This window comes from Phoca vitulina, unplaced genomic scaffold, assembly GCF_004348235.1.
Source record: "Phoca vitulina isolate PV1807 unplaced genomic scaffold, GSC_HSeal_1.0 scaffold2, whole genome shotgun sequence".
Classification (NCBI taxonomy): Eukaryota; Metazoa; Chordata; class Mammalia; order Carnivora; family Phocidae; genus Phoca; species Phoca vitulina.
This window is the reverse complement of record NW_022589705.1, coordinates 37,112,200-37,134,072: the sequence shown is the minus strand read 5'-3', so window position 1 is coordinate 37,134,072 and position 21,873 is coordinate 37,112,200. Positions and strand designations below refer to the sequence as shown.

Below are 21,873 nucleotides of genomic sequence, written 5' to 3'. Positions count from 1 at the left end.
TAGCTCGAGGCGTATGGTTGTGGTCATGGGTATGGAGGGTCTATGACTCAGGCCTCAACACACTACGGAAAGAACGATAAATGAATACAAATGAATACTTCGTATGAGACGTTGCTACCCTGAAGCTGTAACTTGATCAACAGCATGTAGGCAGACGTTCTCACGGGGAGCACGACGACGAACTGCCTCCTTTCCTGTCGCGAGCCAGGATTTCTGCACAGGTGCTAGCTGGACCAGAAAAGCTTCTTAGAGACTCACCACTCGACCTTCCGCGGGTCCCACATGTGTGTGGTTTGCTGTAATTTGATCTAAAGCTAACAGTTTTAGAACGTATTGAGAGAAGCCCCATTTAACATCAGTGAGTTTGCAGGTCCACTCTGCCCCCTGCCAAAGTTTGAAGAAGACTGTTTTGTCTGCCTGACAAACACTTAAAGAATAATCTGCAGTTTGGGGACAAAGCCCATCCAAGAAAAAAGCAGAAACTTTAAATATCACCTCGTTATTTAAATAGACGAGCATGCTTTTAAAAACTTTGTTGGGTTTAAATCTAATCTTGTTGGTGACTTTGTAAACTTTACAAGTTTTAAGGTGCCTGTGAAGGTCAGGAGGAGATTTAGGAGGTACCCATTTGCAGAGGGGCCACAGAGTGCACCGAAGGGAGTCTCAATCTTGGCAGCTTGTTTACCTTGAAGATGCAATGTGGAAGGGGGGGCAGATATGTGCTGCTGTGGTATGATGCAGCCTTGCTTATGATAGGCCAGATACATCCGAGTCCCACCGCAGGGTGCTGGGCCGGTCAGTCTTAAATGTCAGATGAGCAGTTATCCAGTGCTCACCATTCCTCTGTCTTTATGCTGCAGATGTCCGGACTGCAAGCCTGCACTGTGCTGAGAGGGAGATGACTTGAGTGGCCAGCTTTTTTTTTTTATCTCCACAACAATGTCTATGAACAATTCCAAACAGCCAGTGTCTCCTGCAGCTGGGCTCCTTTCAAATACAACTTGCCAGACGGAAAACCGGTTTTCGGTATTTTTTTCAATCATCTTCATGACAGTGGGGATCTTATCAAACAGCCTTGCCATTGCTATTCTCATGAAGGCCTATCAGAGATTTAGACAGAAGTCCAAGGCATCGTTTCTGCTTTTGGCCAGTGCCCTGGTCATCACAGACTTCTTTGGCCACCTCATCAATGGAGCTATAGCGGTCTTTGTATACGCTTCTGATAAAGACTGGATCCGCTTTGACCAGTCGAACATCCTTTGCAGTATTTTTGGTATCTGCATGGTATTCTCTGGTCTGTGCCCACTTTTTCTAGGCAGTGTGATGGCCATTGAGCGATGTATTGGAGTCACCAAGCCAATATTTCATTCTACGAAAATTACATCCAAACATGTGAAAATGATGTTGAGTGGAGTGTGCTTGTTTGCTGTGTTCATAGCTTTGCTACCCATCCTTGGGCATCGAAACTATAAAATTCAAGCATCGAGGACCTGGTGTTTCTACAAAACAGAGCACATCAAAGACTGGGAAGATAGGTTTTATCTTCTTCTCTTTTCTTTTCTGGGGCTCTTAGCCCTTGGCGTTTCGTTCTTGTGCAATGCCATCACAGGAATTACACTTTTAAGAGTTAAATTTAAAAGTCAGCAGCACAGACAAGGCAGGTCTCATCATTTTGAAATGGTCATCCAGCTCCTGGCTATAATGTGTGTCTCCTGCATTTGCTGGAGTCCATTTCTGGTAAGAGCCTAACATTTTGACAATTTCTGCTTTCTTCCATTTTTCCCTGTTTAATACAAGGTTTGTTGTCTTTTTCCAGAGTTGTTGGTCTTGATGGGCATCAATCTTTTAAATGCTGGAGTTTACTCCTACTCAAAACTTATTTCAGCACCCAGCTCTGGCTCAGGATTAAGCTGATTATGGTACACATGGTTATTTTCCCACAAGTCCTGAGTTGAAAGAAATGTCTTGCTAAACAATTCTAACTATACTGTAAACTGCTTGCAGAAGAGGATAAAATAATTTTAACAGAGCAACATAGTTTTAATATACTTAATAGGATTAGTTTCTAAAATGTGAAAAAAATGACCAACTATATTGGTCATTTAAATTTTTTTTCATGATGTTCTTGAGTTGGTTCTAGGAACCCAAGCCCAGGGAGGCTGGGTTGGGTCTGTGGGTGGCAAGTCAACATTTTGAGGCTTGCCTATTGTCGTTTCAGGAGGCCTGAGGTGAAACCAAGCAGGGATTTGATCTGTGCTCATAGTCTAGTTATTTGAATCTGAATAGCAGAGAACAGTACTGCAATGGACTCAACTAAGTCTTGGTAGAAAGTGAGACAGACTTTTATCTAAAAGTCATATTAGCTCCTGGGTTTTTCTAAACACACAAGACTAGGTCTTGGCTTCCAAAGGGAGGTGATGAGATAGTTGGACAGTTGAGGTGAACTCTATGGATAGGTTAGGTGAAGAAATCACTAGTTCACCAACCCAAGAACAAATGCCCATGGTTCAGGGAGAGGTATGATTGGCAGGAAGACTAGGGACCCTTCCCTTATCATTCTATTCCTTTAAAAAAATTTTTTTTTTTTTTTAGTGTAGCCAGTCTCTATGTTTGACAGCTCGATATTTTTATTTGGAAATCTAAGGTTAAGGAATTAACAACAAACATAAGTCATTTATAGTATCTTGTAGATAGAAGAAAAAAATACTTCTGATTTTTAAGTATGGCCTTAACTCCCTTCATCATTTTACTTTATGATGAAAAGAGTGACAGCATGCCATTGAAAGAGAAAAAGAATCTCCTGTATGCAGCTAGTGATGGCAGTAAAGATGATTTTCATTCCTTTTTCAGTACCGGTGAAGCAATAGGCTAGAGACAGTAATACAGGGGATCCACAGATGGGGAGACGAAGGTAGATGGACCGCAAAGGTTGTGATCATCCCTTGCCTGGTGGTATGAAGGTGCTTGTTACTGATGCAGTTTTCCTCGGCCCTTAGCAGGGCCACTGTCCAAACGTTGTTGCCAGTGGAGTTTTAATAAACAGTCTTGATGATCCTGAAGCACGAGGAAGTTTGTGAGAGCTGCTGTTGCAGACAGATCCCATGCCAGCTGATTTTATTTTACAAAAGGATTTCTGCTCTTTGAAGATTTCTTTATTCATATTATGTCCTCACAATTTGAATTTAGCTGCTTGAATTGTGAAATCATTTTAAATTTTTTTCATGATGTTCTTGAGTTGGTCCTGGGAACCCAAGTCCAGGGAGACCGGGTTGGGTCTGTGGGTGGCAAGTCAACGTTTTGAGGCTTGCCTGTTGTCGTTTCAGGAGGCCTGAGGTGAAACCAAGCAGGGATTTGATCTGTGCTCATAGTCTAGTTATTTGAATCTGAATAGCAGAGAACAGTTCTATCAGTACTTGGAATCACTTCAGCGTTCATTCTTGAAATTTAATTTATGCCACTCGACAAGGGGAATTCCCTTGGAAGGATACTTCTTTTTTTCCCCTAAACTTTGAAATAGAGTAGCTTTTCAAAAGAAAAAGTGAGTGTGAGTAGCACTGAAATGAATTGGGGATTGGAAAGAGAATGTGAAGAAGGTGAGAAAAGAGGTACCTTAAAATATTTAAAAAACATTTTAAATGAAGGTCATCGCCCCAGAGAGAACCTGCAAACAATGGAAGAGGGAGCTCAGGGAGAGACAGGTGGTCTGGACAACCGAGGTAATCACTTGTGCTTTGGTTTTTGTTTGTTCTCAGTCCCCTTAGTTCTGGCTTTTGACTGAGAAATAGGAGTGATTGATAGGTTGACTGCTATGAGACTGTGGGAGGTCGCAAGATTTCATGCTCATCATGGGTATTTTGAATTTATGTTTTTCTCTAATTTCTCTTCCTGAATTTTTGGTTTCCTTCACTGTTGAAGTAGCTATTACAATTTAGTTCATATTTTGAACATATTTCTACTGGGAACATAATTTTATTTTTGTGAAACATTTTCCCAGGTCTATGTTCTATTTACGAATTATCAACACACCTATGACACCAGTGGATCAATACTTCTAAAATGCTTTTTAGTGTGAGAATTATTTCTGTGTTAGATGCATAGTGGATATACCACAGATACGTCTTGATGGATTGATATTTTATTTGAAGCATTCTTTGCATTCCAGGTTTCTCTTGTGGAGACTTGGGTTTTCATAGCAAATTCTGAGTAAAAGATTTATAACTTCTGTGGTCTGGACACTTGTGCCTTTGGCATTAGGTTAAGGCCATCAGACAGCTCTAAATGGGACCCGAGTCAAAAATCTCAGGTTTGGGAATGCCAAGTAACACCCAGCACTAGCATCTCCTTTGAAAAATTTCTCTTTTTTTCCTTCAATGCTTAGGAAAAATTGCATAGGTGTTAATGACTGAGCCATCACTCTCTACCCTTTTATAAAAACTAAGACGTTTTAAAAATGCCTTTGAAATCAAACTTCTGGATTCCCATAGTTGTCCTATAATGCTGACAGCCTTCCCCCAGTGCCCTACTTTACATCATGTGCCTTCTTTCTATGATTGATGAGTATGAATTGTTGGATTTATAATCTGGATGAACATCTGCACCCACTTTTTGACCTGTTATCACTGTCATTTTAAGCCTCAAACTGGAACAAAGGTACAGGTGCACACACTAAATGGAGCCGATGAGTAATACAGGTAATAGTGGTTGTGCTTGATAAGATTCATTGTATCAGACCTTGTCAATAATGGCATAATTTCTAAAACTATTTAAATTTGTAGCTGATGACAAAGAGAATACTTTATTAATTTCGATGATGGTGTTCAACAAATACAAAGGTAAGATGATCATGTTGTTTGAGTTTTCTCTTCCTCCTTCTATTTAATAGACTTTATTTTTTCTTGAGTAGTTTTAAGTTTACAGGGAAAGGAGTGGCAAGCACAGAGTTCACATTATACCCTCTCATGTTCCCACTGACCCCTTTGTTATCCTTATTATTAAGTATTGCTTTGGTGTGGTACATTTGTCACAATTCATGACCCATTCTTACTGACTAAAGTCTGTAATGTTTTGCCATAGTGTTGTACATTGTGTGAGCTTTGATAAATGAAGATTGACGTGTGTCCACCATTGTAGTATCCTACAGAATGATTTCATTGCCCTAAAAATCTCCTGTGGTGGTTTTTTTTAATTTTTAAAATTTAATGTGTTATTTTTCCGAAAGAGAAAATGTTTTCAGGAATTAAGATTTAGAAATGTAGCACAAAGATAGTATTAGTTTAAGCTATAGCTCATTAAAATTTTAAAATTTAAACTTTGACAATATCTGGATTTTACTGTTTTAAACATGGTGAACTCATATAAATTCATTTAATTATAATCCCAACTGAAAAATGCAAGAAACTATAAGGGGCACTTATTAGTTTACCATTTCATTTAACAACAAATTAATACAAAAATCTTTAAGAGTCATTGTCTTTTGTGTATCCTAGGTGAATCATGGTTCCTTAATAAATAAATCTTGAAGACATTCTTTTGATGTTTCTAGGGTGAGGGGGAAAAAAAAAACATTTACCAGCCCTTCAAGTAACATTTTCTTAATATTATTTTTGTCTTTATACAAGTAATGATTCTTTTTAATGTTTTGTTCTAGAATACATGACCCTAAAAGGAACTTATTATTATTGCTATGCTTATTTCATCAGTTTGGCAGAGCAATAAATACTTGTTGACTGGTTGACTGTAACTTAAGTAATATGAATGTCCAAAGATTGCAAATGATTGACCAGAATGTGGATTCTCAGTTTTGTAGGTAAGAGTTAATTAGGCAAATACTGAAACCAAATGGTAATTTTTAATCTGTTCCCTAAGTCAGCAACTCTAGACACTATTAAACTTCAGCAATCTTTTACTAGAAGGATGTACATTTGTTTACTTTCTCTTCAGTGATAGAGGATAATTTTGATTTGGGAAAAGAAGAGTAAAACATATGAAAAGTAAATAGATTTCTTATATAGATGAGTTTACCCAAGAAATATGTTCTCTTGCATATATAAAGTTTGAACTTGATTTTTTAAAAGATTATTTACTCTTAATGCTAGTGTTTCTAGCCAGTGTAGTTAAACATTTAGTCACTAAGACGTTTGTCAGCAATAAATTAAAAAGTTGGGTAGCTGATTGAAGTTTGACTGAAATTACTATAGGTATTGGCATCATAATGAACAGATCTTAGAGGGCTTATAGCAAATGATGGGTGAGCCTTGCTCTCACGGGGAAATTACCCTCAGCCAAAGGAAGCTGCCTTGACCGTGGTGCCCCCCTTCTTTGGTGACTCTGTGCACAGTGACGGATGGATGCGGAGATATAAAGCCCTGGCCCCCTTGCCTCATTTAGGACATTTCTGAAGGGTCATCCATGCTTCATAGCTTGCTGAGGTTTTCTTGCAACTGCACTGAGCTCTGCTTCTCCCTTTGCCAAATCCTGCTTCCCTGACGACCTCACACTCCCCCAGAACACTCCCTGCAGGCAGATCTCTGTCTCAAAGTCTCTTTCCTGCAGAGTCTGGCTTAGCACAGTCTCTCAGAAGTCCAGTTGTTCATACATTATCAAAACATGAGGTATATTACAGATGGGTTTACAGTGTGATTTGATTAACATATTGGGCTATGTATAGACCTTTGGAGTTGAATTCCTTCAAGCTTATTATCTCACTCCATGAAAGTGTATGGTGTAAGATTGGTCCAGCAAAGGTCAATCAATTAAAGTAGATATTGCTAAGTTGAGAATTTTCATAAAAGTCCGTTGCTTTAGATGTGTACAGTGGTGTGGAATACTTTTGGTATTTTAAGTTAATTTACTCTTGGCAAAACATGATTTCCTGTTTTTAAGGAGAAAGAGTTATAAAAATGCCCAAAGATACCATAGACATTGGGAGGGCACTTAAAAACATTGATTGAATGATTCAAGAGTAAATGAATCAGAAACATGTGGATTAGATTTACACCCTCTTGGATATAAAAATCTTCTGGCTTAATGTGTCTTGGGGTTTTTATTAAGCTCCAAAACATTTAAAGAACAATTCAAGATGTTAATGTGCCCAGAATCTCTCTAGGTTGCCAGTTTTAACTTTGTTTAGTCTTTCTTATTTATTTATTTATTTATTTATTTATTTATTTATTTGACAGAGAGAGAGAGAGAGCACAAGCAGGGGGAGTGGCAGGCAGAGGGAGAAGCAGGCTTCCCACTGAGCAGGGAGCCCAATGTGGGGCTTGATCCCAGGACCCCGGGATCATGACCGGAGCCGAAGGCAGACACTTAACCGACTGAGCCACCCAGGTGCCCCAACTTTGTTTAGTCTTATCCTTAGAGGAGGTGTATAAAATACCTTCCATTTATATTTGCTTGGGAAGGCATTTCTAGCCACACCAAATTTTACTTGGTACATCAGTGCCATTTTTCTATATTTAGAGAAGACTTCACCCAATAGGAGAAAACTATCTTTTGACATTTACAAGTATTACTTTTCAAAGCTTGTGTAACTGTCATTCTGTCCACCCTCTGTCCTGGGTGTAAGGATGGTAATGCCATAGAAGAGTGGATACAATTGTGGCTTTGTGCAGACAGGGAGGTGGTTTTTCTCACTCCTGCTGATGGTGGAACGCCAAAATGGAGTGGTTGTGGTGTGATGGTGCGGGAGACAGAGACAACTGGATGACAGAAAAGGATTCATTTTAGCTTTTTGTGCACAGTTCCAAATCAAGCCTTCTCTTTAAGGTGCTGTGATTATTCAAGTACAGGCAGGGAGGATAGGGTCCCATCCCTACCACCTCTCGGCTGTGACAGGGAGTTACTCTAAGCTGATTTTGTATGTCTGTGAACGGATTATAATACTATGACTTACTTAAAAGTACTATCAGAAAAAATGATTTGACCTCCCTACATCTCATAAGACAGTGGGTGGCCTGTAGTAAATCGAAAATCCAAAAATCCTTGAAAAGTCTATTGCTTTTACCGCCCCCCACATCTCAATTAGAAAATTAATCATCTGTGTTTCGTTCAGGTGTTTTCCATGTTCTCTATTAAGAAGGTTTGGTTGCAGTGGAAAGGAGCGGAGGGGGCTCACAGCTTCTGAAAACTTTTCTTAGACCTTTCCACCTAAGTTTCGGGTAACCCTTCCTTATTTCACTGTCTCACCAGAAATAAAAATGTTGCCTGCTAATCTTTTGCATATTATTCGAATTCAAATACTCTAATATTTTATAATGATAATCATTTATAAGGTATTAATTTATAAATTACTGGGATCAAGTTAAAATTAGCCCCAAATTATTGAGACTGTTACGTATAAGGCACTATGCTTGGGTTGTGAGTAGTTCCAGGCAGTAAGAGATAAAGCTCTTTCCTCAAAGAGCTTGTAACTTAGTGGAAGTAAAAGACACCCTGAGAGCTAAGAAGAGTCTTCTTTCTTCTACTTTCTGACTATGTGACCATAACCACTCTGTGCCTGTTTCCTCATATGTAAGATAGGTATTGTAATGCTTCATTGGGTTGTTGTGAGGACTAAATAAATTCATATATGTAAGTTAAAATAGTGCCTGACACAGTATCGTATGCTGCAGTTATTATACTATTATCGTTATTGTCGCTGTTACTGTTAAATATTACTGCTGCCAGACAATGCCTTTGTCAATGAGACAATTGAAGGCACTTTTTAGTTATTAAATGAATAATGGATGCTCTAGTCGGTGGCTGTGCCTTCTGATTTGGTGGCCCACAAGTAATTATTTGTTTATAGGTTTGACAAATATTTATTGAGCATCCTACCATTGTGCAACGCAGTGTTTTAGATACCACAGTAACAATCTCGGTGATTGAATTGTCACAATATCTATGCTGTAAGCAACAATACTTGTAGACGATGAGAAGAGAGGGCATGTGTAGGAAATTGAAATATGAAGATATTTGATTATATTTTCTGTTATAAGAGAATAACAGGTATTCTTTTGTGAATATATATGGATGAGATGATTTTTGATAACATAAAAGTGAAAATTTTCTATAGTACATCATTTAGGAGGAAAAATTACTGGAAATAAATGTGATCCTAGGTGAAATAATGTAAATTATAAAAACCAAGGAGTGAAGAGTTAATAACGTATATAATTCCTTGAGATATAAAAAATGTACAAATAAACAGTGTTTGGGACAGACTTTTACCATATCAGAACACAGCAGGTCGTGATAAATTAATATTAAAAGCTAGGAGAATTTTCAAGTAATGACACATGAGTAACAGAAAAAATAAATCAGATAATAACAATTTAATAATTCAAATCAGTATTTTATACTGTCTTTTGGTAAGAAAAGTGACTCAGGATATAGAAGAGAAATAAATGTGGGTGAAATGAAGCATTACAAAAACCACCAAGTTTTTCTAAGAATTTACGTTAAGAAAGTGTTGGAAAGGACTGAAAATAGAGAAAAACAGATTGCTGTGAACATTAGTAATAGAAATGAAGAAAATAAAAAAATCATTTATGCTTTAATGTACTTGTTAATTTACTCATTGATTTGCTCATTCGGCAGACTTCTGCTTGGTTCCGGAATGTTGGTTGTCTCTCTAGGTGGACAGTGAAGCAGAGACAGAGACTTGACCTGAGAAAATATTCCTGAGGCACCCTCTAGGAATTATCTCTTTGAGCTTCTTCATTTTATTCATGGTCTTTGCACCCCTCTCCAACCTCTAATTCATGCTTTTCCTTCTCTTTCCACTTTTACTTTTTAAATTTTAATTTTTTTAAATGTTTAATTTTTTTAGAGAGGGAGAGAGGGAGAGGAGGGGCAGAGGGAGAGGCAGAGAGAGAATCTTAAGTGGGCTCGACCTCACAACCCTGAGATCATAACCTGAGCCGAAATCAAGAGTGGATGCTTAACTGACTGAGCCACCCAGGCGCCCCTCTCTTTCCACTTTTAATGTGGGATAAATATAACTGTTTGTATTTTTCTGGCCTTGTGTGGGAGCAGGGCAAAGGGTCAACTGCTGTATTAATTGCTTTAGTAAAGAGTGGAGGAACGTCTGGGCCCAAAGGTGCATTAATAAGCATTCAATAAGAACACTGCTGTAGCAGCAGCGACCACAGTAGTTGATATTGTTATTATGATTACACATTCCTTTATTTTGCTGCTTGCATTTATGTTCACGGCAGAGGACCAGTAAACAAGGGAAACAAAACCCACAGGAATGCCCAGGAAGGACTGGGAGACAGATGCAGGAGTGGGGGTGGGGTGGGGGGGACGAGCAGGGACAAGGCAAGGAAGGAGGCAGAAAGCCAGAAAGCCAGGTGTAGGAGTTACAAGTGACTAGAGAGGCACTCCAGTGTCTTAGGAACTCCACTGGAAAGGAAAGGCCTCTCTTTATTTCCACAGGTATCTTTTCCTTATTAAGGAACATTAAATTTTGTGTATCATATCCTCTCAAGCTACTTTAAAAAATGCAATGTTTTCTCTAAGTAGAAAATTTTATTGTAAAAAAGATACAGTAAACTACACATTCAAATTAAGAAAAAAATCTTCCAAATCCCACTCTCTAGAGATTACCACTATTAGCATTCTGAGTGCATACTTTTACTCATCTGATAGGGAAAAGATACTGGTTTAATTTCTTTGATTAATAGAATAAACTTTCTTTTTCTTATGTAATTGGTCATTATCTTCTTTTTTGTGAATATGTAGGTTTCTGTAAATGATTTTCAAGAACTCTTTGGATAACAAAGAACAGATAATGCTAATATATAAAAATAATGATAAAATCAGTTTTTGTAAAAGCAATTGTTTTTCCATGTGCATTGTTAGCCTTTTAATTTAGTATTTTAATTTATAAAAGTAGAGAATGAATCAATAAGTTTTTTTGTGGTTACTGCTTTCATGTTCAGAAATACTTTTCTCAGGCTGAAATGATGTTGGTATTCATTTCTTTTTTTCCTAGCACTTTTGCTTTTTCATTTTTTTGTATTTATGTTTTTAATACATTTATACTTTATTTTGTTTAGTTTGCAAATTAATAATATAAATTTTCTTTTGAATGGTTAACTAGCTAGCCCAAAATAGTTTATTGAATGATCTTTCTGTAACTCTTTAAAATTCTACCCTTATTATAATTATGAAATTGTTAAATGTGTTTGGCTCTTTCTGGACATTTTATTTCACCCTACTGATCTGTCTTTAAGTACAACTACCATCTTCTTCACATTTTATTTAGATGTGCATTCAGTTTAGCTGTTACAATGTAGAGTGTTCCCTTTCATGACCATGATCTCCCGTAATTGAAATCATTTTCTGAGTAATAATTTATTTTTATTGTGACAAAATTCACACAACATAAAATTCACGATTTTAACCATTTTAAAGGGTACAATTCCATGACGCTTTTTACATTCGAAATGTTGTGTAACCGTCACCACTATCTTGTCTAGAACATTTTCATCATCCTAAAAGGAAGCCCCACACCCATTAAGCAATCATTCCCCATTCTCTGTTTCCCACTCCCTGAGGCCCCTGGCAACCACTAGTCTCTCTGTCTTTATGGATTTGCCTATGTTGGATATTCATATAAATGGAATCTTAAAATATGTGACTTTTTGTGTTTGGCTTCTTTTACTTAACATAATGTTTTCAAGGTTCATGCATGTAGTGGCATGTATCCGTACATCACTCTTTTTTTTTGTGGCCGATAATGTTCATTTGTATGGATACACCACATTTTGTTTATCCATTCATTAGCTGATGGACATTTGGGTTGTTTCCACCTTTGGCTATTGTGAATAGTGCTGCTGTGAACATTTGTATACAAGGTTTTGTTTGAACACTTGTTTTCAATTCTTGTGGGTATATTACTAGGGTGTTTGCTAGGTCATATGGTAATATTATGTTTAGCTTTTTGCGGTAACACCAAACTGATTTCCACAACAGCTGCACCATTATACCTTCCAATCAGCAATGTATGAGGGTTCCAATATCTCTACATTTTTGCCAACACTTGTTATTTTCTTTTGGAACATTTTTTTTTATTATGGCTGTTTCAGTGGATATCCAGTGGTAGTTCATTATAGTTTTGGTTTGCATTTCCTTTCTGACTAATGATGTTGAGCATTTGTGTATTTTGGGGAAAAGTCTTTTGTGCATATTTTTGTGTTTAAAAAAGTTATATGGGTCTATAATTTCCTTCTTTTACTGTATTCTGCTTTTAATACTAGAATTATACTAGTTTAAAAAACAATGGGGAAATTCTATCTCTATGTACTGGAATAATTTAACTAACTTGGATGTTAGGTGTTTTGTGATGACTTGGCATCATTTCAATGTTTTTTGATAGAGTTTCAGAGTTTTTCTTTTTTTCTTTCTTTCAAGCTTTTATTTAAATTCAAGTTAGTTCACATATAGTGTAGTATTAGCTTCAGGGGTAAAATTTTATGATTCATCAGTTGCATATAACACCCAGTGTTCATTCCATCAAGTGCCCTCCTTAATACCCATCACCCAATTACCCCATCCCCCCACCCACCTCCCCTCCAGCAACCCCCAGTTTGTTCCCTATATTTAAGAGTCTCTTATGGTTTGCCTCCCTCCCTGTCTTTATTTTTCCTTCCCTTATTTTATTTTTTTAATTATTTTTTTATTTTTCCTTCCCCTATGTTCATCTGTTTTGTTTCTTAAATTCCACAAATGAGTGAAATCATACGGTGTTTGTCTTTCTCTGACTTACTTTGCTTAACATAATATATACTTTAGTTCCATTCATGTCATTGCAAATGGCAAGATTTCATTCTTTTTGATGGCTGAATAATATTCCATTATATATTCCATTATATATATGCACACCACATCTTCTTTATCCATTCATAAGTTGATGGGCATTTGGGCTCTTTCCATGTTTTGGCTATTGTGGATAGTGCTCCTATGAACAGTGTATGTGCCTCAGGGTTTTTTTCTGATTTTTGGTTTGAGTTTTCTATTTTGTCTTGAGCCAACATTGGTATTTTAGTGTAATTTAACCAATTTTATTGAGAGTGTGAATTTACTAGTGCATTTTTGTACTAAGAATTTTGTTATAATTGAAGATATTCTTATCTATTAATTTATATTTATCATACATATAAAATTATGTATACATTTATATGTGTTTATTTTACCAATATTTTGTATAATATTTGTATTTTTTCTTTTTAAATTAGGCTTTTCAGAGGGTTGTCTGGTTTAATAGTTTAAAAATTTCTTATACCAACTTGTAAATCTTATTGTTTTCAAATTAGTTAACTTCTTACTATAAGATTTTGTAAATGCTTCTTGGGCATTTGAAAAGAATCTATGTTCTTTTTTTTAAGTGATAAAGTTCAATATATAGGTACTAAATCAATATTATTTATAGAATCCTATTTTCTTATTTTTCTTAAGCAATTATTATTGCAATAATAGCAATAGACTTTTTGAATATTCTGGATTTCATTGTGCATTTACTATTATTGATACAGTCTAAGGAACTTTTAGTGCCATTCTTATGAATAGAATACAGCATCGTCATAACATTCAAACAAAACGAGTAAAAATTTTTCCCCCTCTCTGTCATGCCCCCATATCTCTTGGTTGGACTCCAGAATTCTGACATTGAAAAAAAAATAATGTGGAGAGTACATTTTCTTCTTTTATTTGGCTACCTGTATTCTGATAGCAGCTTTAGTTTTGCTGATTTAGGAAGTATAAAGTTAAATCAAAAGGAAGTCAATGAATGGAAGAACATGGTTAAATTTGCAGTTTAGAAAGCAAACTGGTTCTGATTAGTCCTAGGAATTTGCTCCTGACAACCCTGAATATCAGCACTTGTAATTGGCTTATCCTTCATCCAGTTCTGCTTGAGGTTTTCGTTTAGAATTTCCCAAGACCTGTGCACTAGGAAGAAACTTCTGACGCTATTCCTCCAGCCTAGCACGTTCTTTGGGTCTGTTGATATTACAAATGTGCTTTCTGGAGAAAAGCTGGAATAGAACTGCATATAGAAAGAACTGCGTGAATGTCTTCTTACTCCTCATTTCCTGAAAGCTTATTTCCAAATTGCAACACAAAAGTAGCAACAGATATCTTTATCATTTTGCTTGTGTTCCTTGCAGTGCATGGAGAATCAGTTTCTGATATAGTTTAATCTTCATGTGCTTCTATAACTACATATTTTTACGACTGACAATTTCAGTATTTCTCTTGTACATTATTTCTGAATCGAAAAACTATCTGACATACCAAAGAATTTTTTTAAAATTCCAGAGTCTTAATAAACTTTTGATAGCGTGAGGGGGTTTTGAAATGATTATAGGATGTGTGGTGATTCTTTTCTCTACTGAAAGTCCAAAGACAACTAAGGCAGACTGTTTCTTATTTTGAAGGAATATAAAGAATTGCTGAAAAAAAAAAAAGAAAAGAAAAAAAAAAAAAACCATACCAAGCAGTTCTAAATGCATGGCAGTTAGAAGAGATCTTTATTTTTTTAGTTCATCCCTTGAAGCTTATAGCAGGTTGATCTATGGATATGGGTGCCGAAGCCAGTTTGCTAAATGCTCTCCTGGATGGTGGCAAATCCAGCAATCTGTCTAGGAACAGTTTCCGTTGTGTGCTATTGACCTTCTCCTAATTGCATGCTTTAGGTTTATCTGTATAAGCTAAATGGTAGTAATACAAAGTCATTCTGCTTATTTAGATAGTTTTAGATTGATGTGGATTTCCACATGGTCGATTTAGCACACCATTTATATTTGGCCATGAAGATGAATGGATAACCTCTTTTACCTATATTGGCGCCCTTGCCTCTAATACCCCCCTTGTGTATGAATTGACATTAAGATGTAAGCCACACACTGGGGAGGGTATGTGTTCTGGTAAGCACTGTGAATTGTGCAAGACTGTAGAATCTCAGATCTGTACCTCTGAAACAAATAATGCAATATATGTTAAGAAAGAAAAAAAAGAAGAAGAATGTAGCAGGAGGGGAAGAATGAAGGGGGGGAAATCGGAGGGGGAGAAGAACCATGAGAGACGATGGACTCTGAAAAACAAACTGAGGGTTCTAGAGGGGAGGGGGGTGGGAGGATGGGTTAGTCTGGTGATGGGTATTGAGGAGGGCACGTTCTGCATGGAGCACTGGGTGTTATGCACAAACAATGAATCATGGAACACTATATCTAAAACTAATGATGTAATGTATGGGGATTAACATAACAATAAAAAAAATTAAAAAAAAAAAAAAGATGTAAGCCACAGTGTTGGTGCTATCCTTCTTTTGAATTTCTCGGTTTGTTTTATATGGTTGCCGAAATCTCAAGTTCAAATCAATTCAACTCACCCAGATATTATTTATCTGCTAAACAGTATAAAGAGACAACCAAGTAATCAATTAAAAATCATGCATCACAGTGATTTCTGAGTGATGCCCTGTATATTCAAGTACTGAGCAAAATAACAGGACCCAAAGAGTCCTGAGGAATTTCTGTTAGCCTTCCCTATCCTCTTCCCTAGTGAGGCCAAAACACTAAAAATTTTTAGCTTGAAAGATGGAGATCTCTATTTTGGAAATAACTTCATTTTCCCTGTCTACCGAAGGCCACTCTTAGTGGTAGGTAGAGGGAGAAACACAGCCTTAGGCCTTCCTTCCCAGTGACAGACCTACTATCCCACCCAGCCTGAAGGGGGCAGGGAGGGATGAATATGCTGTGGCTTTAATAATATGTACATACTGTTCATTAAATAATGTTTTATAATTAAAGTCAGAATGCTCATATATAGGGGCACCTGGGTGGCTCAGTCGTTAAGTGTCTGCGTTCGGCTCAGGTCATGATCCCAGGGTCCTGGGATCGAGCCCCGCATCGGGCTCGCCGCTCGGTGGGGAGCCTGCTTCTCCCTCTCCCACTCCCCCTGCTTGTGTTCCCTCTCTCGCTGTGTCTGTCTCTGTCAAATAAATAAATAAAATCTTTTAAAAAAAAGAATGTTCATATATAAATGCTGATTGAGTAACTGAGTATTTGTCCTTTCAAACTGGCTTGAAGAAAGGCTGTTTCATAAATAAGATGCCAAAGTTACATAGTTTAGCATGAAGTGTAGTCAAGTGTGTATATGCCTGGTGGCTAAAAATCATTTCTGTAAGAATATGTTACTATAGCACATTACGCTGATTCGAATCTGATTTTCCTTTTATTAGAGGAATTATAATTCTGAAATTCAGTGTTTTGTTTACATTTGTAATAATTTTCTCCATGAAACCTGTTCTGATTATTTTAGTCCACATTTATCTCTCTATGGATAAAATATAGCATCTAATTCTATATAATCTTAAAATTCACACTGTTTGTGGCGCCTGGGTGGCTCAGTTGGTTAAGCAACTGCCTTCGGCTCAGGTCATGATCCTGGAGTCCCTGGATCGAGTCCCGCATCGGGCTCCTTGCTTGGCAGGGAGTCTGCTTCTCCCTCTGACCCTCCCCCCTCTCATGTGCTCTCTCTCTCATTCTCTCTCTCTCAAATAAATAAATAAAAAAAAAATCTAAAAAAAAAAAATTCACACTGTTTGTTTTGTGATTGTCTAATCTCTTAACTGAAAGGGAGCTCTTCAGTGACAGAGTCAATGTCATGTTTCTGCTTTGTTTCCTGTGATGTCTGGTATATGTCTTGGAAAGGCTCAAGGAAAATGCAGCTCATCTTTAGAATTTTTTCATCACAAATGAAATTAGTGATGAAACATCTTTATAGCTATGTTTATTAAATACATATCAATGTCACATAGGATTTTATTTTTTAAATGTTATTTTTTAAAAAAAAGAATAAAGTTTTGGAAATATAACTGTAAAACTCTAATTGTGACGATCATTTTAAATATAAAGTTCATTCTTGCTTAGAAATTTTGTTTGTATTGTAAGGATTAATTAATTTAAAAACTTCATCTATAACTCCAGACACAATGGAGACACAATGCTCTCAGCATTCTACTAATATTAACTCATGGAATCCTTATTATATTTTCGCTTGTATATTTTCTCAGACATGACTCTGTGTGTGCAGTGGGTTCACCCAAAGGGTGCAGTCATAGAAGACTTGATGTTACTTGCATTTAACATCAAGAGCAGTTACACAACTACCTTGGTCATGCATTATAACTGAAATTTTAGTTAAAATCAAAATGTCTTCAGATTTAAGTCAGGATTCATGAGAAAGAGCTCTGATAGGAAGACAGTTCAAAGACATTGAGTTAATTATAATTTGTGGAGAAAGAGAAACATGATTAAAATGAGGATTATTTTTGTACTCTTATTGTTGTACTGACATAGGCCTCATTTTAAAGTAAATCTTTGAACAAATTTGCTAAAACAGCTGCCTTCAATAAATTAAAAAAAAATTTTTTTTTTTGCTTTTCTCTCTTCTAGAGCATTGACAATGTCCTTAGTCTCCTACTTTCCCCTGTCCCCAACCTAAAGGGGTCCTAATTTATCTGTGTAAATTAAAAATTCCAATTAAAACTAATATGGCATCTTTGTTCGTTGATATTGAGTATTAAAAATAACCCAGATTTTGGCAGAATTTTTTTACCCTTTGAGAAGTGTTCTTTTTCTTCTCTTCTGTCATTGAAAGGGTAAAGCCCCTTCCGGGAGAGAGAAGTCTTTGCTGAATGTTTGAGGGACCAGTGAGGCTTTGATTAAAACCAGAGGGTGCCATGAGGATTACAACAAAACAAACTTTTATGTTGAAAATATGTTCGTCTTTCACTGAACAGCCTGTTTATTCCAAATGTCTTGCAAAATCTGATGGTTTTGGTATCAGGACACTACTGTTTGCAATCATACCCAGGCGTGTTTGTAGCTGGAGGATGCCATAGTCCTTGATTTTTAGAGAGCCCAAGATATGGCCTTAGTGAGAATTTGCTATAAAAAAGCAATTAAAACACATCTATAAATATAATATGTTTAGAAATGCTCAGTCATTTATTCAATAAATATTTTTCTTAGTGCCTTCCAAGCGTCAGACGCTGTTCTGGGTGTTGGGCTACGGTGCTGGACGAGACAGGCAATATCCCCTCTCTCATGAAGGTTACATTCTTTTGTAGTGCTGGTTGCCAAGGGCTAGGGGCTGTTTGGAGAGAGAGAGAGAGAGAGTGAGAGAGAGAGATAATAAGTAAATAAATTAATGGGATGATTTCAAATAGTGGTAAGTGCTGTCACTGAAGGTGGGGCTAGGACTCTTAGACTGGATGGTCAAGGAAGGCTTCACTATGAGGTTAGCCCTGGGTGACAAAAAGGAGCCAACTATGGGGAGATATGTGGGCACGGTGGTCAGGCAGAGGAAACAGCCAGCACAAAAACCCAATAGTGGGGTTGAACTGTTGTAATGAGGGACAAAACAAAGGCCATTACCTGGAGCAAGGGAGCGCCGGTGAGGGTGGTAGGACTTGAGGATGGAGAGGAAGGCAGGGGTCAGATTGTCTTATGGGCCATGGTGGCTTTGGATTGAAATTCAGTGGGAAACCTTTGGAGAGTTTCTTAACAAGGGAAAGGTATGATCTGATCCATGGTTTAAAAAGATCACTTTGGCTGCCATATAAAAGATTGGATTGCAGTAGAGAAGAACTATAGCAGAAAGTTGTTTGTTTGAAATTTCATTTGACACATGAGTAATGAATAAATTACTTTTCTAGAATTTATATGGGGAAGTAAAGAAAATAATAAATTGCTATTTAATAAAGATTAGCTTGTGAATAACAAAGGAAATACTTTCAAAGTAATTCTCCTTAAGGCTTGAAGTATAGTTATAAAGGAAACATTTAATTATACCTTATCTATTATGCTTGATTAATAACTTCAATATATCTTCTCTGCTGGTTTAGCAAAGGGCACTTTGATGGGCATTAATTTGGCTGAGAATATGCAGTTATCCATCTGCATTTTGCTCTTGAGATGAAGTTATTTGGCCCACTTTTAATTCTTTTTATTATTATTAATTTTTTGGTTCTTGTTTTGCATAGCATTACACACACATGCACACAAAAATAGGTAAATTCATGTTTAGTTACAAATGGTTTTCTGTTTCTTAACTCTAGAGAAATCAGCTTTGAAATGCCCTAATAATTATTTTAATACAAAAGAGAAATGTTCAGTCATCACTGCATATGTTATTATAATATGAAGGACACACATGTACATGCATTTATAAGAAAATGTGTATTACATGCCAGATGGACCAGGAGTTTATATATCCCTTGTTTAGGGTTTATTTAGGGTTTGACTTTGGAATAAAAGTCATTTTTTTTTTGCTATTGATTTTAATACCACAGTTCCCACCATTTAAACTGTATCAAATATGAACAAGGCATATAATTTTATTTTGCAGAGCTTTTCTGTAGGGTCCTAAAATATTTTAAACCTTGAGTACCCTGCAGAAGTGAATCTTTCCGGGAAGAGAAAGACAGCTGCCCCAAAATAACAAACTTTAGCAAATTCTGACTTGAGAAGAGGCTGTGCTTTCTGAGTCAAGGTGCTTAACTATTCTCTACCTTCTGTTATTGGGAAGGAAGGATCAGTATTCGTTCCCCGTTGAACGGCATAATTAGGACCTCAGTAGGATTCACTAACTTGGAAAGCCAGTTTCCAACTTCAGTGCAACATTCACCCATCAGATATTTAGCAGGTACCTATTATATGCAAAGGTATCTCAATTTGTGTTGTTTATACCAATGAGCATCTTCGTCAGCATTGACCCCACAGCATATGACTCTACTGAATCTCTTTAGCCTACCCTTGAATCTCTACTTCTAATTAGGTGAGTTCCTGTAGCCTATTGTAGTATGCACACATTTCTCACTACCTGAGTTTGGACAGACTAACCACATGTCCTTTGGAAATTACTAAGAATCATTGTGTGCCTCAATTTTAACTTCTGTAAAATATGAATAATAATACTGACTACATCACTGATTTAATCAAGTAACATGATTTTCTACATGATACCTGGTAAGCATCCAGTAAAAGGTTCTGTGTGATAGTTATTATTACTGTTATGACCATAATTCCACTCGGTTGCATAGTAAAACCCAGTGGCAATTTGAAAAACATTTACTGAGTGCCTAGCATGGGCATTTGCACATGTGATACATGGGTGTATAAACATGAGTAAAATGGGATCCTAACTTCAAAGGATTTTGTAGTTTGTTTGGGGAGGCATGAGCAGAACCAGCTCTCTTACAAAAGAACTAGTGTGAGCAGGTGCCCATGGCCTCCCAAGGGGCAGCTTTGCTGAGATGCTTTGTCTGTGTTTAGTCTCCACCAAGAGACGAAGAGTAGTGAGTTCTTGACCAAAGCCCCCTTGAATTCAGGTTCATTGTGGTCTCTGGTAGTCTTTGGGTTTAGTGAAGTAGGCTCTTAACCACTAGTCGTGAGACTGAGTTCTCTCCCAGGAATGCATTTCTTGTCTTTTGATTTAATTGTTGATTTATAAACTTTCTGTTTTCTTTTCTTCCTTGGGTTAAATGACGTCACCCTTTTCCTCACTGATTTCTTTTCCATAGACTTGTAGTAAATGCCATTTTAGGTTTATACCTCTACCTGATGTGCTTCTTAATATGAATGTGTTTAATAAGGTCAGTTCTTCTCTAAGATGGGATCCGCTTTTGGGATTTTGGACCGTTATGCTCAGAGCTAGAGCAGTCTTGGCCCTTCTGTCTTTCACTGGTTAATCAAACCAGGGAAATCTGAAGGCTAGTTAAGCCCATTTTCTTTATCAAATCACTTACCTGAATGCAAAGCCTAATTTCTTGTTGATTCCATATTTTGTTACTTCTCATTTATTTCTGGGAAAAGTCATGTTCTTTTAAGTGACGTCATTTTCATGGTATTATGTGGAAAACCTTATAAGAATACGATGTCTTCTATACAACCATGGAGGAAGGACTTGGCTTTCTGGTATTGCAAATAATAGCACAGAACTTGGTAGTTTGATGGAAAAAATAATTTATACTGGAAAGAAGGGAGTGGAATTGGAGCCACAGTTTTATAGTATGCAAGGAAGAAGTTTTCTGAGCTTTTGCTGATGGTCTCCTAAGGGAAGGAGAACAGTCTTGGTGCTTTTGGTGGTCATCTTCAGACCAACTCATAGGATTACTTAGATGTTTCTTAGTGATGTGTGTGAATCATCCGTGCAGTCTGTGATGATTTGCCTTCAATGTGGGATTGATCATGGTTAAAGTGTACAGAGGGTGTCTCCAGTGCTTCCCTTGATCGTGTTTATAAAGTGAAATTAATTTGACCTCTTAAGCTGTTTTTTTATATTAAATTTGCATAGTGCTCTGGTGGATTTTGTAAAGGTAGTTATTAAGTATGTTGTGCATTAATCATTATCTTTGGATTACCCCTGGGGTCTGAGAATCAAACTCCATGGGGGATTTTTAACCTTGTCATGTCATAACTTTGACATTTAACCTCCTCATTTCATAACTTGAAGGCAGGTGATGGCAAGGTCCCCAGCATTCTCATTCTTGAAACAACTGAGTTCATGCAGAGAGATGCAATCTGAGCTACACTCACTTTTTTGTTCTGTCTCCTCAGGCAGGATAGAATGGTCAGGTGCAGACCACGAGGGCTAATTCCCTTTTCTTTTCCATCCTCCAGCCTTAGAGACAAGTCCTTCTCCTTTCCATGCCAGCTCTGTTTTTTGCTGCCTGCAATCTTTTCAGTAAACCATCTTGCCTTTTTTTTTTTTTTTTTTTTTTTTTAGATTTTATTTATTTATTTGAGAGAGAGAGAATGAGACAGAGAGAGCACATGAGAGGGGGGAGGGTCAGAGGGAGAAGCAGACTCCCTGCCGAGC

General features: G+C 37.0%; 1 protein-coding gene across 1 annotated transcript in view; it reads left to right on the top strand.

The window, feature by feature from the left end:
* The first annotated feature begins 863 nt into the window (after nt 1-863).
* The window catches only part of PTGFR (prostaglandin F receptor), a 40,407-nt gene continuing 19,397 nt past the window's right edge, over nt 864-21,873 (top strand). The window contains exon 1 of the mRNA XM_032416375.1: nt 864-1,737. Within this exon, the coding sequence (XP_032272266.1) occupies nt 940-1,737 (798 nt within the window). The 5' untranslated portion in view covers nt 864-939. The remainder of the gene's footprint in view (nt 1,738-21,873) is intronic.